Genomic DNA, 15636 nt, shown 5'->3' with positions numbered 1-15636 from the left:
ACTTCTATTGACAAAGTCAAAAGCCTTTCTGAGATCAATGAAGGCTATATAGAGGGTTTTTTTTTGTTCTCTGCATTTCTCTTGTAGTTGTCTCAGTGAGAAGATCATGTCAGTAGTAGACCTTTCAGATCTGAAGCCACACTGTGATTCAGGATAGATTCTGTCTGCAAGCATCTGAGGAGGATTAGTGGTGCCATAAAAATATCAGAATAGCCTGGGCAGACTAATAATTTAAGCTTAATTTTAAAGTAAAATGCTCTTTTCATTTTGCCAATAACATGTAGATTACTCAGGCTGAAAGTCTTCCCTCTCCCAGCTATGGTAGCCTACAATGTGGTGACATAGATACACTCATTAGGAAGCATCTTCCATGAAGAAGCACTGCACTTTGTCAGCACTGAATAACCATACAAGGTCGTTAATCATACTTATATGCCGCTGGCCATTATGGTTATGAAAGAATGGTGAAAGATATAAATATTACAAGAGTCTATGGAACATTTTCCATCCTTGTGTTTAGAATACTAAGGAAAAGCAAGCAGCCAAACAGAAAAAGACAGAACATGTCAATCCACATGTTCACGGAGAAATTACTCATCTCATAGATGTGTTGACGTAACAAAGTCAGTGCCAAAAGGCTCATACAAAAATTAGGAACTGTTTGTGGTAACCTGACATATTCAAAAGTCAATCAGGTATAGAACAAGCAATTGTAAAGGATATGCATGTAGCTTGGATGAGTGAAAAATAACACCACTGTTATTTCAGCTTTTTATGTAGCTCCTGTGTTCAAGTTCATTTATTTGCATGAAAACTAGCTACCAAACAATTACATTCTGCTTTCTTTGCTATGGATTCCAAGATAGAAGAACTAATATAATTAGTTTTGCAATTGGCATTGCTCAAACAGATGTAATCATTTTTAGCTACTACTGACAATAAGCAGTCTTGTGAACAATTATTTTCTCCTTGCAAAGAGACTTGCGTACAACATCTCCTAAGATGATAACTTGGTGAATATCAGGCATCTGTCAGCACCTTTAACCATAGCAGCCCTGTTTCAGTACCGTTCTCCAAGAAATGAAAGATGACAGCAAAACCTGTAGCATGCAGTCCTCAGCAAGAACAAGCAGAGAGAACACTAAAATTTAGACAACTTTAAACCCTATCAAACCTCATCAAAGAAGGAAACAACATAGACCCTGCAATCCTACTTTCAGGGCAAGGTTGAAGGGAATCCCAAAAATCTTCTTGGTGCTTTTTTAACATGAAAGAAAATGAACAGGAGGAATATGGAGAGGAAAGTTTAATTTATTTAGCTATTTAATTCAGTGAACCACTTGAGCATTTTATTAAATGCTTTGGCCTCATTTTTAAGCTGTTTAACCAAATAATTAGTTTGATTAGAAATATTGTAACACGCACCATTAGGTTTTTCAGATTTTTTTTTCTGGCTTGCTTTACATGCTTACTTGGAACTTTAAATATTTTGGAAGTTATTGTGTTCTACCATATGTTTTGTAATAAAAATGCAACAAATAGAAAATGATCACAACTTCTATTTTAAGTGAGTTTGACTAACCTTACTATTAATCACAAGGAAGCAAAACCCATTAAACTTGTATCTAAAATTGTTAAACTTTTCAGCCCTTCCATCTACTAACAGATCTAATTCATTGATCTCTGAGGAGGAAAAAAAAGTAGTGATGAACTACTTCACTGCACTCAATGTACAGTACACATCCTACACAAATTAACTTTCTAAATGAGAAATAAATGAAACATTCAAAAATGGCCTAAAAGGCTTGACTTTCAGAAAAATGTGTTCTGTATTGTGACAAAGGCTCTCTTGGCTTTAGGTGAAAGAAAACTATTAAATATTTAATAGCAGCGTAATATTTAAACAAAAAAAAATTTTCTGTAGTTATTTTGGTTGAGCTATAAATATAAGAAGAAAACAATAGGGCAACATTTCACAAGTGAATAAGTGATTAAGGTTTTTTCCCCCTTTAAAAATTCAGTATCCCACAAAATACACTATTTAATAGTGGAAACTGTTAAGCTGCATTTAAGTTAATTAGGGAAAGGAATTTAAAGTTGCATTTTATACACCTGCTTGTAATGGGACAATTTTGTACATTACCACTAAATTCATCTTCTCACAGCATAAAAATATCCACCAATCTGGAATAATTTCTGTCAGGTCACGTAGTAATGTTAGAGACAGCTCTTTTACATTACCACCAACAAGGTAGGAGATAAAAGTACATCCAAGAAAATGATCCCAGGCTTTTAGGATATGAACTGCAATGTCATTATTGACCATTCACATTACTATTAAGAGTTGGATCCTCCACTCTGCAGGATTATGTATTCTATTTGGAAGTTAATTTACAGATTAAAAAAAAAAGTTGCACTTTAATACATTACCCCATTCACCAACGCAAGCAATTGAGAATTAGCTAGTAATAACAGTAGAAGACAAAGGAAAAATAAGAGAAAAAGAAAAAGGGAAAAAAGAAAAAGAAGAAAGGAAAAGTAAGTTACAAATGGCAGCCTAGAGGTCTTCAACAATGCACTATTTGCCAATATATGCAGATCAGTCATATAGAACTTGGTAATGGAATCAAAGGTCATGTCATGACTCTGCAGATTGTCTCCATCCCTGACACTGCCCTGGATCCAATGAAGAGGGTGGGATACAGAAAAGTCTCTCTCAGATATTAATAGCATTCTGTAATTGCCATACAAATGCCCTTCTGAAATCCAAATAATAGTGCCAAACCATTGTAAAATAGTGTAACCCCTTTGGGGTTTAGAGAGCATGGCCCTTTAAATCTTTTTCCTAAGGGGAAGGGGGAGAGTAAGAAAAAAGGAGGGAAACTTCAGGGGGCAGCACTGGAGCTCCAAGGAGAGGGGGAGGCAGCCTGCAGGCCCTGGAAAAGTGAAACAGAAGAGAACCTGCCTCAAGCCTGGGAAGGACAGGGCCGATCGGGGACACCCCAGGACAGGAGCCAAGAGGAGCACTGTGCCAAGGAGGAATTGCCTGAGGACAGGCCGGAACTGGACCCAGTATCACTGCTACCCAGAGCTGCATGGGGCTGAGAGTACTGGGGCTTGTGACTCTGCATTGAGGACAAGGAGGGAGGTTACTAGCTAGTTAAGTGGGGAAGTGGTCGCTCTGTGTGGCTTTGCAGAGAGCGGCAGAAGAGGGCACCGGAGGGGTTTGTTGGGGGAAAGTTCACTGGCGCTGAAGATGACCAGGAGCACCCAAGACTCACCACGGACTGGAACTTTGCTCAGGACTTCTGAACTCTGTGTGCAGACACATTGCTCAATGTCTGCCCTTCCAGACTGTGCTACCACTGGGCCTGTGGGGCTTTGGTTTGGATGCAGCCCTGTCTTACTGCTCTCCCTGTATTTCCCCTTGTTGTTTTTCTCCTCTCATCCCTCTGTAAATAAATATTTCCCTTGTTATATCCACTGTACTTTTCCTGTGGGTGTGCGTGTTCACTTTGAGGGGTTTGGAACAGGTGCCCCTGGGGTGGAAGGGATTTCTCCTGCTGCATTCCTGCGCACGCTTTCTCTTGGCCAGACCTGCCTGCAAAGCAGACTCCATCTTGGCCACGAGGGCGCTAAACTTACAATAGCAAAAAGATGGAAATTAATCTAATTTAGGTGGAGGGATAAGTATATGTTCAGGCTGAATTGTAGCAGAGTCCTGATAAGTACTTTATCATGGAAAAATCCAGCACTTTGACTGATAAAGCATCCAAACTTCATCATCCTGGGGTGTAGAGATTCACAAGCAGGAAGGCTACTTCAATAGTGACAAGGAACCATTCCTCATTCCATGGTAGCTGCAGAGGGGGATAACGGTGTTTATAATATCATACAGACCCCAGTCAGACAAGCCAGTCTTAGTCTGGCTGTGGGTGAGTCTTGTGAATCTAGAGATTCATGGCTAAAATATCAGGCTCTGTTCCTACAACATATTCATAGGACACTGAATACTGCTGGACGCCTCAAAGAGTTGAGATGTAGGTCTTTGAGTGAAACAGAAGAATGAAAACTATGGAATCTTGACATGAAAAAGATGTGTGCGGTTGCCACCAGTGCTTTGGGGAAGCTTGAAGAATTAGCCATTGTAGAAGAAAGATCAGTAGCACAGTGGACACATAGCAAGTCCAGGATGGCACCAATTAGCAAAGCCTGTCTAATGCTGCTGTCTTTTCCTTCCAGTGTCAAGCAATATCTTGCTGAAGCAGCCATCTCAACTATCAGGCATGGCCAAGCTGCCTGCAGAACAGAGTGTGCTTAAGCTGATTCCACTGAGCTGAAAGTTGGTAGTCTAATGGAGATCATGAACAGCAAAATGGCTTGTAGTCCTTGGAGTGGAGACAGGTTCAGCTGATAAAGCCTGACACAATCACAGATTCACAGAGAAAAAGGAAGAAGGAAAAAGCAGGGAGTTAGATAGAATGTTCTCTCTCAGTAGAGACCCTCCATTCTGCTAAACTTCAAGCTCTAAGACAGAGAAGATGACTTTGAGATGCCATCCTTTCTCCATCCCCAATACATTCTTTTTTCCAGGCAGGGATTTCCATTTTTCAGCCAGCTCTAGATTCAATGCATAGTACAGTATATGTATTGCTGTCTTAAACTGATGGAAGTCAATTTTTTCTCTCCTATTATGCTGATGAGAGTTCTCTTTACTCAACTTTCTGAAATTCTATACAAAGCTACTCAGAAACCTAATCACTTGGGTTAGAGTTACAGTGACTAACTGTGGTAGCATAGCACTGGAAACTTATCAGCATTATTTGGTTTCAGTGAATCCCTCTTAAGAAACCTTGACATAAATTTGCATACTAGAAGAAGCAATGTATTCCATAATCTTCATAAATCCTGCAAATACGGTTTGGTAAAGCGAACCATCTGAAACAAAACATGTTTGTAATTGTAATAGGCACACTAACAGTTTCACCACTTGACATTTCCCATTAACATTTTGGCTTCTTTTACATCTTTTAAAACTTGTCTCTTATTTCAGATTATCACATCTCTTTTGCGTCATCAGTGGTTTTGTTTTTTTAATATGCCCTGATGAAGATAAGCGCATGGGTATAGTTTAAAACAAAACAACTAGATATAGCCTCTCCCTCATCATTATTAATTAAGTACCAAAAAAAAAAAAAAAACCCAAAAACCACCACCACCCACAAACCCTATGTTAAAAGGAGGCTATTTAGGTTGAAAAGGCAAGCACTCAAAAGACAGAGAATATCAGAATTTAGGTTGCCCATGTAATCTTAATTCAGCCCACATACGCATAATGATATAGTCTTTAATCACATGATTATGCACGGTTTTTCCCCAGGACTGCTGACTCTCCTGCTCAGAGAAGGTGGGACATTTCAATATTTCTTTTCATCTTCATCATTCAATATATGGCCTCTACTTTATTTACTGAACATAATCCAAACCCTGCACTGAATATGGAATTATGTTCTCATGCCAAACATTTCCTGAGGAACACAAGTGAGAGACAGGAAATTACAGTTAAACAGTTTATATTTCATCCAAACCTAAACAAATTTCATGGGCCAAGCAAAAGGCACATCTCTAGCCCCAAGGCTTTGACCTTGCAATTTTAAAGGTTTGCTGCAAACAGCTGAACAGTTAGTGCTTCTCAGAAAAGGTCATAATAATCTTTTATAGTAGAAAGTATTAGGTAACATGAATAATAAAGGCTTCTACCAGCTCTATCTATATACATTGCACTTAAATAAAAAGTGGACATTTACAAAAACATTTTCTTCTGGTGTATAACATGGTACTGCACAGATATTATGTACCAAAACATTTAGAAGCAATATTTCCAAGTGAGTTATTTAACTACAAGATGGCCGCACGAGCATCCCATTATATTCCACCCTGTTATGTACCCAATTTGTTTTTAGATACTGCTACATTTATTGTTCTCTCTGTTGCCCTGGGGAGAGTTCAGTGTCCTCTGAAGACCCTTCATTTATTGAAGGTTCCTCCTCTTTATTCAAGAAAACTGGCATCACAAAAAAGAATAATGGTAACAGCAGAAATGTATTCTACGATTTAGATATGGCGCTCATAAATATTTCTAACATGAAAGGAGCAGGGTAGCATCTAATAAAGGTGCATAACATCTCAGAACAAGATGAGTGAAGACTTTGTTTTCCCTGAACAAGAAGGGAGAAAATCAAATTCCATGTGTAACGTGCCAGCCATCAGGCTCTTTATGTTTTAAGAGAAGGGTTTGGCATCTAGATAACTAATTTCTGATGTTTCAGTTCATTCAGTGTATAGTTATTTGTTTGTTTTCCAAACAGACAGAGAATTCCTTTGTATGAGTGGTCTCTTTGAATGAATGATGAAGGCGAGGCTGTTAATTTTTTTGTATAATCAATTACATTTTTTTCCTCTCTCAATTTATTTTCTTTTGTTATTTTGCCCTTCTCCTAAGTAGCTAAAATGATTAACCAAAAGACTGCTAAGATTTGCTTGATAATAGGGCCTGAGAAGAAACACACCTGTGGTTTGTTTTAAGCTTGTCGCAAAATAAATGCTGAATAACCATCACCTGCCAGCTGTGAAAGATCAATCTAGTTTATTCAATGCAAGCACATATAAAAGGTTTTTTTAAAAATTAAATGATGATGGGAAGAGAAACTCTTATAATGGAAAGTGGTTCAGAAGCTTAAGGAAACAAGAGGTTTTCAGAGAGAGTGAGTATATGGCTGCATTGCTATTACATCATAACAAACATTTCTGTAAGGCATACTGTTGAAGTCTGTAACCTTCTGTTCTTATCCTAAATCCAAAGATACATAGGCCAGGTCTACCCTGCAGACCAATACTGGTATAACTACATCACTCAGGGTGTGTGAAAAATACACACACCCGAGCAACATAGTTATACCGATCTAAGCCCCCGTGCAGACAACGCTATGTCAATGGAAAAGCTTTTCCAGTCAACGTAACTACTGCCTCTCAGGGAGGTGAATTAACTATGTCCAGGGCCGGCTCCAGGGTTTTTGCCGCCACCAGTGGCAAAAAAAAAAAAAAAGAAAAAGCCGCGATCGCGATCTGCAGCAGCAATTCGGTGGGAGGTCCTATGCTCCGAGTGGGAGTGAGGGACTGTCCACCAAATTGCCGCCGAATAGCTGGACGTGCCGCCCCTCTCTGGAGTGGCCGCCACAAGCACCTGCTTGGCAAGCTGGTGCCTGGAGCCAGCCCTGACTATGCCAACTGGAGAAGCTTTCCTTTCAACATACCAGAGTCTTTGCTAAAGCGCTACAGTGGCACAGCTGAGCCGCTGTAGATCTGTACGTAAATACAACCTCATAAATCTGAGTTTACTACTAATCTATCACATTAATGAAAAAAAACTACTTTGAAGTTCAGCAGTGTTGGAGGAACACGTAGGGGCTAATTTGAATGCAGCCTTACATTGCTTGACAACTTGATTGGTGACAACACAACAGCCAACCTATTCTAATTATGGATGTCTAGACATAAGTCTTACATAAATCAAATAGGATTGATTGCTTTCTAGTCCATTAGAACGTTCTATATCCACTTTTCATATCAATTACAAATCCTACGATTTCACTTACCACTTGACAGTGTCAGAGAATAAGGAGAATATACCACCCTCAAGTGCTAGATAGTAATAAGTATTTTAAAAGTCTAAGTGTCTCAAACTCTAAATTGAGAGCACCAGCATAAATTACAGTGGAAAAAGTGTATGGGCCACATCCCTGACTGGTGTAATTTAGTTTTTTGACATATGGGTCAAAAACAAGATATTAACATAATAGTGTATGATAATGTAAGCTACATTAGTAAAACTTTAGTAATCAAGCAACTCAATTGCATATGATTTTAGCATTTAAATGTAGTCTGCAGCACAAAGAACCTAATTCTTGTGCCAAGGAGATCTGATTTCCATGGTACACTTACATTAAATCATGAAGCAAATTAGAAATTCACAAAAGTGTTAACCAATTATAAAATGATACCAGAAGATATAAAAGTAAAACTAAAAATGCAACAAATACTGTCAAACACTTGCTCTATGGAGGCATCATATACAGATGTTGTCCCAGATCTTTCTAATTTGGGTTGCCGAGAGGAAAAACTACCCAGAATGTAAGTGCTGTGGAAAAACGAAAAAAACAATGAACCCACTTAACATAGACACCTTCCATTTCAGAGATCTGATCTAATCATTCCTGGAATATGAGATGACAGTGGCAGATTTTAGCAGCCCATATACCAGCTGTAAGCAAAGAAGAGGTTTTTTTTTTGTTTTTGTTTTTGTTTTTTTAAACCCCACTGTTTATCATCCTTGGAAAAAATTACACAATTAACAGGTGGTAATCAGTGAAGAGAAGCAAACATTCTTGGAAAATACTTAGAAAAATACACTTTTTGTTTTTGCAATGTTGAAAAAATTAATTATAAAACAGTTGAAAAACACACATTTATAATCAGAAATTAAAGGAGGAAAAAGCCCTGTTTTGGGCACTACAAAATAAAGAAAATTAAAGTTTTTCCTTTTTTTCCCTCACTCACTTTATGACAATGATGGGGAAAGAAAAAGGCCTTTCAACTGTATTTTCTCACAAAACAGACTAGTAGTGCTCAATTGATATTCACTAAGCAAATGCTGATTAATAGACTCAGACAACAGTGGCCTCCACATTCCAACCTTAAGAATGGGAATGTTTCACATGCACTATCACGTGTCCTTGAGATTGCATAAATAAAGGCAAACCTTTACTAGGTGATAACACAAGCAAAGCAATGTAATATGTCAGGCTAAGTAAATACACAGTTTTAGACAAGATTTTGTCTTCCCATGTAAACACACAAGCTGTTCAACAGGGATAGCTCAGTGGTTTGAGCATTGGCCTGCTAAACCCAGGGTTGTGAGCTCAATCCTTGAGGGGGCCATTTAAGGATATGGGGCAAAAATCTGTTGGATGATTTAATTGGGGATTGGCCCTGCTTTGAGCAGCGGGTTGGACTAGATGATCTCCTGAGGTCCCTTCCAACCCTGATATTCTATGAAACATTTCACTAGTACCTGGATAAGTAGTGGTGAGCACAAAGGAGGAGAGATGGGATTTCTAGATGATCGTGTACATTCTCCCCAATCCTATTCCCCCCAAATTACCAAGGTTATCTGTGATAAACTTTCTAATACACCAGAAGAAGTTTAAGAGTAAAATATTTAGATTTTAAATTACACATTTTGATTGCGTACATTTGGCAAATATCTTCTAACTAAAAAACAACATCATGGCCAACAGGCCAAACAAGAATTAACTGCCTGAAATTTTATATACAAGAAGATGGTTTACTGTTTCAAGTTTGGTTTAGGGTGATGTGTACAACTAGCAGCAAATTCTGGTTCACGTTAATAAGAGTACAACTCACTATACTCCTAAAGTTCTAAATTGGGTCTTCTGTGTTTGATTAAAGACATTATATAATTGTATGATGCACATACTAACACATCCATTTGAAGGAAGCCAGAAACACCTCCAAGTTGATTTATATCAGGAATTCTGGAAAGAATATGCTGTAACTCAAGAGAAGTGACTGATTAAAGATTTAATTTGAAGCCAATGTAAAATAAGTGAGAGTCATGAAATAAAACTTGAGCTCTGGGGAAGAGCACTTTGTGCTCAGACTAAAACTATTAACAGCTCGTGATCTATTTGTGTCCCTTTCAAGCTCAAAAACTAACATCATTTTATTTACATAAAATGGTTTTAAACTTCTACTAAAAATACTGAATATAATTCATCCACATGCAGGGCCGGTGCAAGGATGTTTCGCGCCCTAGGTGAAACGTCCACCTTGCGCCCTCCCCCCTCCCAGAGCCCTGCAGCAGCTCCCAGCCCTCCCCTACCCCCCCCCCCGCAGCAACTCCCCATCGCCCCCAGCCCGGGGAGCTGTGCGGCAGCTCCCCACCTCAGCTCACCTCTGCTCCACCCCCTCCCCGAGCCCTGCGGCAGCTCCCCTCCCCTCCACCCTGAGGCATCTCCCCCACGCAGCTACCCACCCCCCCTCTGCCCTGAGGCGCCCCCCCCCCTGGTACCACCCCCCCCGCCCGGGGAGCCATGTGGCAGCTCCCCACCCCAGCTCACCTCTGCTCCGCCTCCTCCCTGAGCATGCCGTCGCTGCTCCACTTCTCCCGGTTCCCAGGCTTGCAGCGCCAATCAGCTGTTTGGCGCCGCAAGCCTGGGAGGGAGAGAAGCAGAGCAGGACGGCATGCTCAGGAGAGGAGGTGGAGCAAAGGTGAGCTGGGGTGGGGAGTTCCTCTGCGTGCCGCACCCCCCCTTACTTGCTGCAGGCGGCCCTCCCCGCGCCCCCCTGCCCCAGCTCCCTCCGCCTAAATGCCGGCGGTGACCGGGGCGGCCGAAGATCAGTCCGCTGCGGTCGCTGCCGAAGAAAATGCCACCTCCCCAAATCCTAGTACCCTAGGCGACCGCCTAGGTTGCCTAATAGGTTGCACCGGCCCTGTCCACATGTATATTACCAATGACTCCAAATAAGTTCCATCTTCATGTATCAGAGTGAGTGATTCCCACTTTTTCTTACTCAACCTCTGTTACACAGAGAACTGAATTTCACTGGTGGGTGATGTCAACCCTGACTAGGGTTGCCAAGCCTCCAGAATTGTCCTGGAGTCCCCAGGAATTAAAGATTAATCTTTAATTAAAGATTATGTTGTGATGAAACCTCCAGGAATATGTCAAACCAAAATTGATAATCTTATCCCTGACATGTTCTTATCAAAGCCTATTGAACACTTTTACCTATTGTTTACAGCTCCACTCAGCCACGTCATACTGTGCAAAATCTCCCAATTTACAGGCAAGGAAGGCCAAGTGGGTGGGATGTTGCCTTACTAAGATATCCTTTTTTCTTTAAACATACTACAAAACTTCTCTACATTTCCTGGTTTTTGAATTTTTTTTATTTTTTTTTTATTTTTGGTGCATTAGAGTTGCTGTTTCTAACATTCTTATTTAACCCGTATCCAAAGTAGGAAAAATGTCACTATAATAATGGATGTTTCACTTGTGGTTTACAATAGTTTGATTTTTTTTATGCATGTAACTTGAAGATTTGTTAGGGAATGGGGTAAAAAGTGATGCAAAAAAGAGAACATCCAAGTATTAACTTGTTTTCAAGCCACTGAAAAGGGAGACAGAACAGGATAAAATAACTATCCCAGAAGAAACTAGTAGATCTCTCGTTCTTATGGTTCCCATTCAGTTCTAAAAGTTTTAAAATTTATGTCAGATCATGTTAAAATGCACTTGTGTAGCTGTGCCATTTTACCACCTATTTGTTATATATTCAGCTTATCTTTAATATGGCAATCATTAAAAAATAAGTGGCTTTTTGATGCATCTCTAGATGACCAATTACCTAAATGCAGGAAGAAACTCACTCAATTTTATGGTTAATAAACTAAGTAAAAGGCAAGAGAAATCTTCAACATGCATAACTGATTAATGTCAGAATTCAATTAATACCTCATCTGTATTGTAGATAATCTGCAGTCCTGAGGATATCATCTCAACCAGGTAGAGGAGGAACAGTGATACAGCATTTATCTGAAGTGAAGAAAAGGATAAAAAAAAAGTATACTTTACATTTATGGGGTCATGGCAGACCAGTTGAATTTCAAAACAAAAATGTGATATTAGATAGAGAAAAGGGAACTTTTGTGCTATGACATGGTTATATTCTTAAGAAATTTCATCCGGTGTAGTATTACACATGTAATGTAAGTGTACTGATGTGGAACACTTGATCAAGAGAACTGCAGCAAGCAGTGTTGTAAACAACTGCTTCTATAACATTTGTTTTTAAAGTTTTCCTTGAAAATTATGATATTAAAATATTTTTGCTTGGGAATACTGTTTTGAGCCATAGGCAATTATTTCACAATCACCTGTGACAAGCCATCTCAAATTTATGTAAATGACAAAGTTATTGTAAAGTGAAGCACTAGAAGAAGCAAGCAGTAGCTTAAACAGTAGTCTGCATATCTGGAAAACAGACCATTTAAGTCCTAAAAATACAAAGCATTAATGCAACCACCTGGAGAGAAGCATTAATTTTAATCAACTGTTCAGTATATGATTAAATTACATTTATGAAAAAATGAGTTGTTGTCTTCTGTTACCAATCACTAATAGACTATTAGGTTATCAACTGCCTTAGCATTCATCTGAGTACCATTACACCAGAATATCAGAAGAAACATCAATGAAATCATGATATTTTTGTATAATATAGGATTCATATAATTTTGGTGATTCAGAGACTAAATTAGTGACATATAAAGTGTTCATATTAATCAGTAATTTGCTTAAGAAATTAATACAAGCCTTAACTTCAGTGTGTGGGATTTAGAGAAATAGTTGGGACGCAAACTATGACCTTCCTTGAATTTTTTTTTTAAAAACATGCTTAAGAATACCCTCCAAATTCTAAACCTTTTATGGTTCTATTGTTTTGAGTCCACTTACTCGGACGACAGAACTGGATAATAGAACTAGAGTGTAACTACTTCAGAAAAAGACTGGCAGCTCTCTCTCTTACACTTCCCAGATATTTCCAAAAGTTATAAAGATTTACATCAGATCATATTAACTACACTCTTTGCAGCTGTCATATTTTATCAATTTTATTTTATGTATTACATTTTAAGGTTCTATCGCAATCTATTGCTCCCATGTTGTAACATAATTTAACGGGAACCAAACACAGTCATAATGGACTGGGAAGGAGGATGAGGACCAAGAGGCCGTAGTGATTTTGCAACATGCCCCTTCCAATCTTTCCACCCCTCAATCTTACAGAAGCCCCTGCACTTCCACTCCATGATGTGGATGTGCCACACTGTGGAAGAGACTTGCTGGAGATAGATGGGAGGGCTGCTCCCTTTCCATGACATCGTTCCCTTGCAAATTAACAGGGATTTTGTCACAAAACATTTCACTGATCTTAGTTAGTCAGGATTATATCCCACCTCCCCATTTTGTTGTGTATTTGGTTTTCATGGCAGCCACCAGCTACAGAAGCTGCATTAGCTGAAGTCTAGAAGGAATAGCATTGCTGTGAGGAAGAGATGCTTAGAGTACCGGGCCGCTGCAATTTACCCAGTCTTATTCAGATTTACCAAGAGACATGTAATTTCTCTCACGATCTTTAGACATGTGCATGTTCAGCAGGTTTCATTCAGCAGCAGATTGGGTCATAACACGCCATCCATGAAATGATGTGCAGTAAACTGTCTTTAACAGAGCTTTCTGATTCTGAAACGGGTATATTTTATGAAGGGAATAATTTGGCCATATTGGCACCAAGAAATTAAAAAATCCTAGTATAACAACCACACTTTATTAACTACACAATATTTTGTGCTTTGGTTCTAGCTCTGCTGTTTCAGGAGCAACATCACTGTTCTTAGAGCTGTGCCAGCGTGTTCTGTTCTAAATAAGGATGCTAATGAACACAAATGAAATGAATTTGGTGTCAGTTACATAAGAAACATCACAGTTATACAGTGGAGGGGAAATCAATATCTGGCAAATGGAAAAGGACAAAAAAAAAAGTATAGAATTTATATTTTCCAATCTTAGAAGAGAGCATCACAGACAACAGAGAATAACAAATTAAAAACAAACAAAAAGTGCCTTTTAAATCTTTTAAAAGTTAATTAAAAACTTCTCAGCTTTCTGGAAAATGTGGCTAGGAACATTAATAAAAATATAGTATCCAATATAAGATTATTGCAATCCTTCAATTTATTGATAATACAGTACATACAGAAACTTTTTTATGCCGGGTTATTCATTGAAAAATCACTTTCTTTCTCAAAAGAACCTCCCCACCCCCACTTTTTTTTTTTTTTTTTTTTTTACAGTTGCATTGATATCTTCTGCACAAGATACACAGCTTGGAGTCAGATTTCAAAACAGTTTGATCCTTTCAATACAAGTTACTGAAGACATCTCAATTTATAAAATTCTGTAAATCTTGTCAGACTATAAAGAAACATCCATCATGAAAGAGCATTAGATTCAGTAGTAATATTATATAAAGGCAATTCTGCAATCACATTTAAGAGAACTGTTGTTTTTTTTTACCTGAAGATGGCCATATTCCTCATGGGAGAAGACTTCATCTCCACTATGTGCACTGAAAACAGAATGAAGGCATTTGGATGGTCTGGGGTCTTGCTTAAACTGCTGAACCTAGAGGCAAATTTTCAAAAAATGAAATAAACGGATTATAAATACACCCCTCTCCAAACAAGTTCACCATCTATGATAGGTATTTTAAGGTGTCATGCAAGTGTCAATCTATTACTGAATTAACACTGAATAAAGTTTTATGTGAATTAGCACTAAATAACAAAGTAGTGTTTGACTCCAGTTTATATTAATTTTTTTCTTCAAATGATAGAATTGTTCAGTTTAATAATGGCTTCTTTATACATGTAATTTCATTCCATACTCTGGTTTCATAATCAAGGAGTTTCTCTACTATGAACACAAGCAGATTGCTACATAGAGATTCAGTAATTTCCATCTCCTTTCTAGTGCTACTTGCTAAGCATTCACACAATATCGACTATGAGGACAACACTTCAGACAATGGTTTCTACTACATTCCATTTGTTCGGTTATTCTGCAGACTGAAAAAGGTTTTCTTTATGCACATTTTCCACTCTGGGTGAAAGATCTTATTCCATGCTTTCACTGTATGGTTTTATTGCATCCATATTAACTTTCATTTGGGGGGGGGGTCAAATTTTTTTTTTAAAACACAACTTTAACACAAGCTTGCCCTTCCTTGCAATATGCCTAGGATTTTCTTAATTTCTTTCTTTAAAAAGGTAATTACATAAAGATTTAATTTCTGATGTGGTGGTTTTTTGTTTTTTTTTTTTGGCCTGGGAGCATTACCTCCTGCATTTTTAACATAAGGGATGAAAAAGAGCAATTATGTAACCTCAAAGAATCAATCTTTACTAGCCAAGACACACCAGTGCATTAACACCAGAAGAGGCTTAAAATAGATAATTAAAAAAAAAAAATCTTGCAAAAAGCAAGTCAGTGAAAAACACACAAGCACACACAAATTCTTATAGAGTTCTTTACTTGCACAGCAGCATGAAACTTAACTGCTTTTTTTACACCTAACGTCTTATACATACTTTTTTGGTTGCTTCAGACTAAGGTGCCTGGATTATATCAAAATGTATCTTTTTCATCCAACACTGATCAAAAGTGTGCAGATCTCACCTAGTTAACTAAGTAACAGCTTCAACTGATATTTTGGTGCTTTGACATTTGCATATTTCTTTAGTACATACAGGAACACAACATGAGAATTTAAATATAATCACTATGCAAAGGGAATAGCAAGTACTAAATGATTAAAGATAGTCAAAGGAAATTGCATAACTGTGTTTTGCGGTCTGAAGCTGTTAAAAAGATTAACTTAAAATTTAAGCAAAAAATTAGCTCTATGAACTTTAGAGATTAGTGGGGCATG

The 15636-nt window shown here is 38.3% G+C and overlaps 1 protein-coding gene across 8 annotated transcripts in view; it reads right to left on the bottom strand.

The window, feature by feature from the left end:
- PHKB (phosphorylase kinase regulatory subunit beta) overlaps positions 1-15636 on the bottom strand; it is a 194449-nt gene that overhangs the window by 128040 nt on the left and 50773 nt on the right. For all 8 annotated transcript variants that reach the window (XM_034788873.1, XM_034788868.1, XM_034788865.1 and 5 more), the window contains 2 exons: positions 14223-14330; positions 11598-11678 (listed from right to left, as the gene is read on the bottom strand). In XM_034788873.1, the coding sequence (XP_034644764.1) occupies positions 11598-11678; positions 14223-14330 (189 nt within the window). The remainder of the gene's footprint in view (positions 1-11597; positions 11679-14222; positions 14331-15636) is intronic.

The sequence above is a fragment of the Trachemys scripta genome, chromosome 13, assembly GCF_013100865.1.
Source record: "Trachemys scripta elegans isolate TJP31775 chromosome 13, CAS_Tse_1.0, whole genome shotgun sequence".
In the NCBI taxonomy this organism is placed as follows: Eukaryota; Metazoa; Chordata; order Testudines; family Emydidae; genus Trachemys; species Trachemys scripta.
Note: the sequence above shows the minus strand (reverse complement) of the source record. Positions and strands in the feature narration are given on the sequence as shown.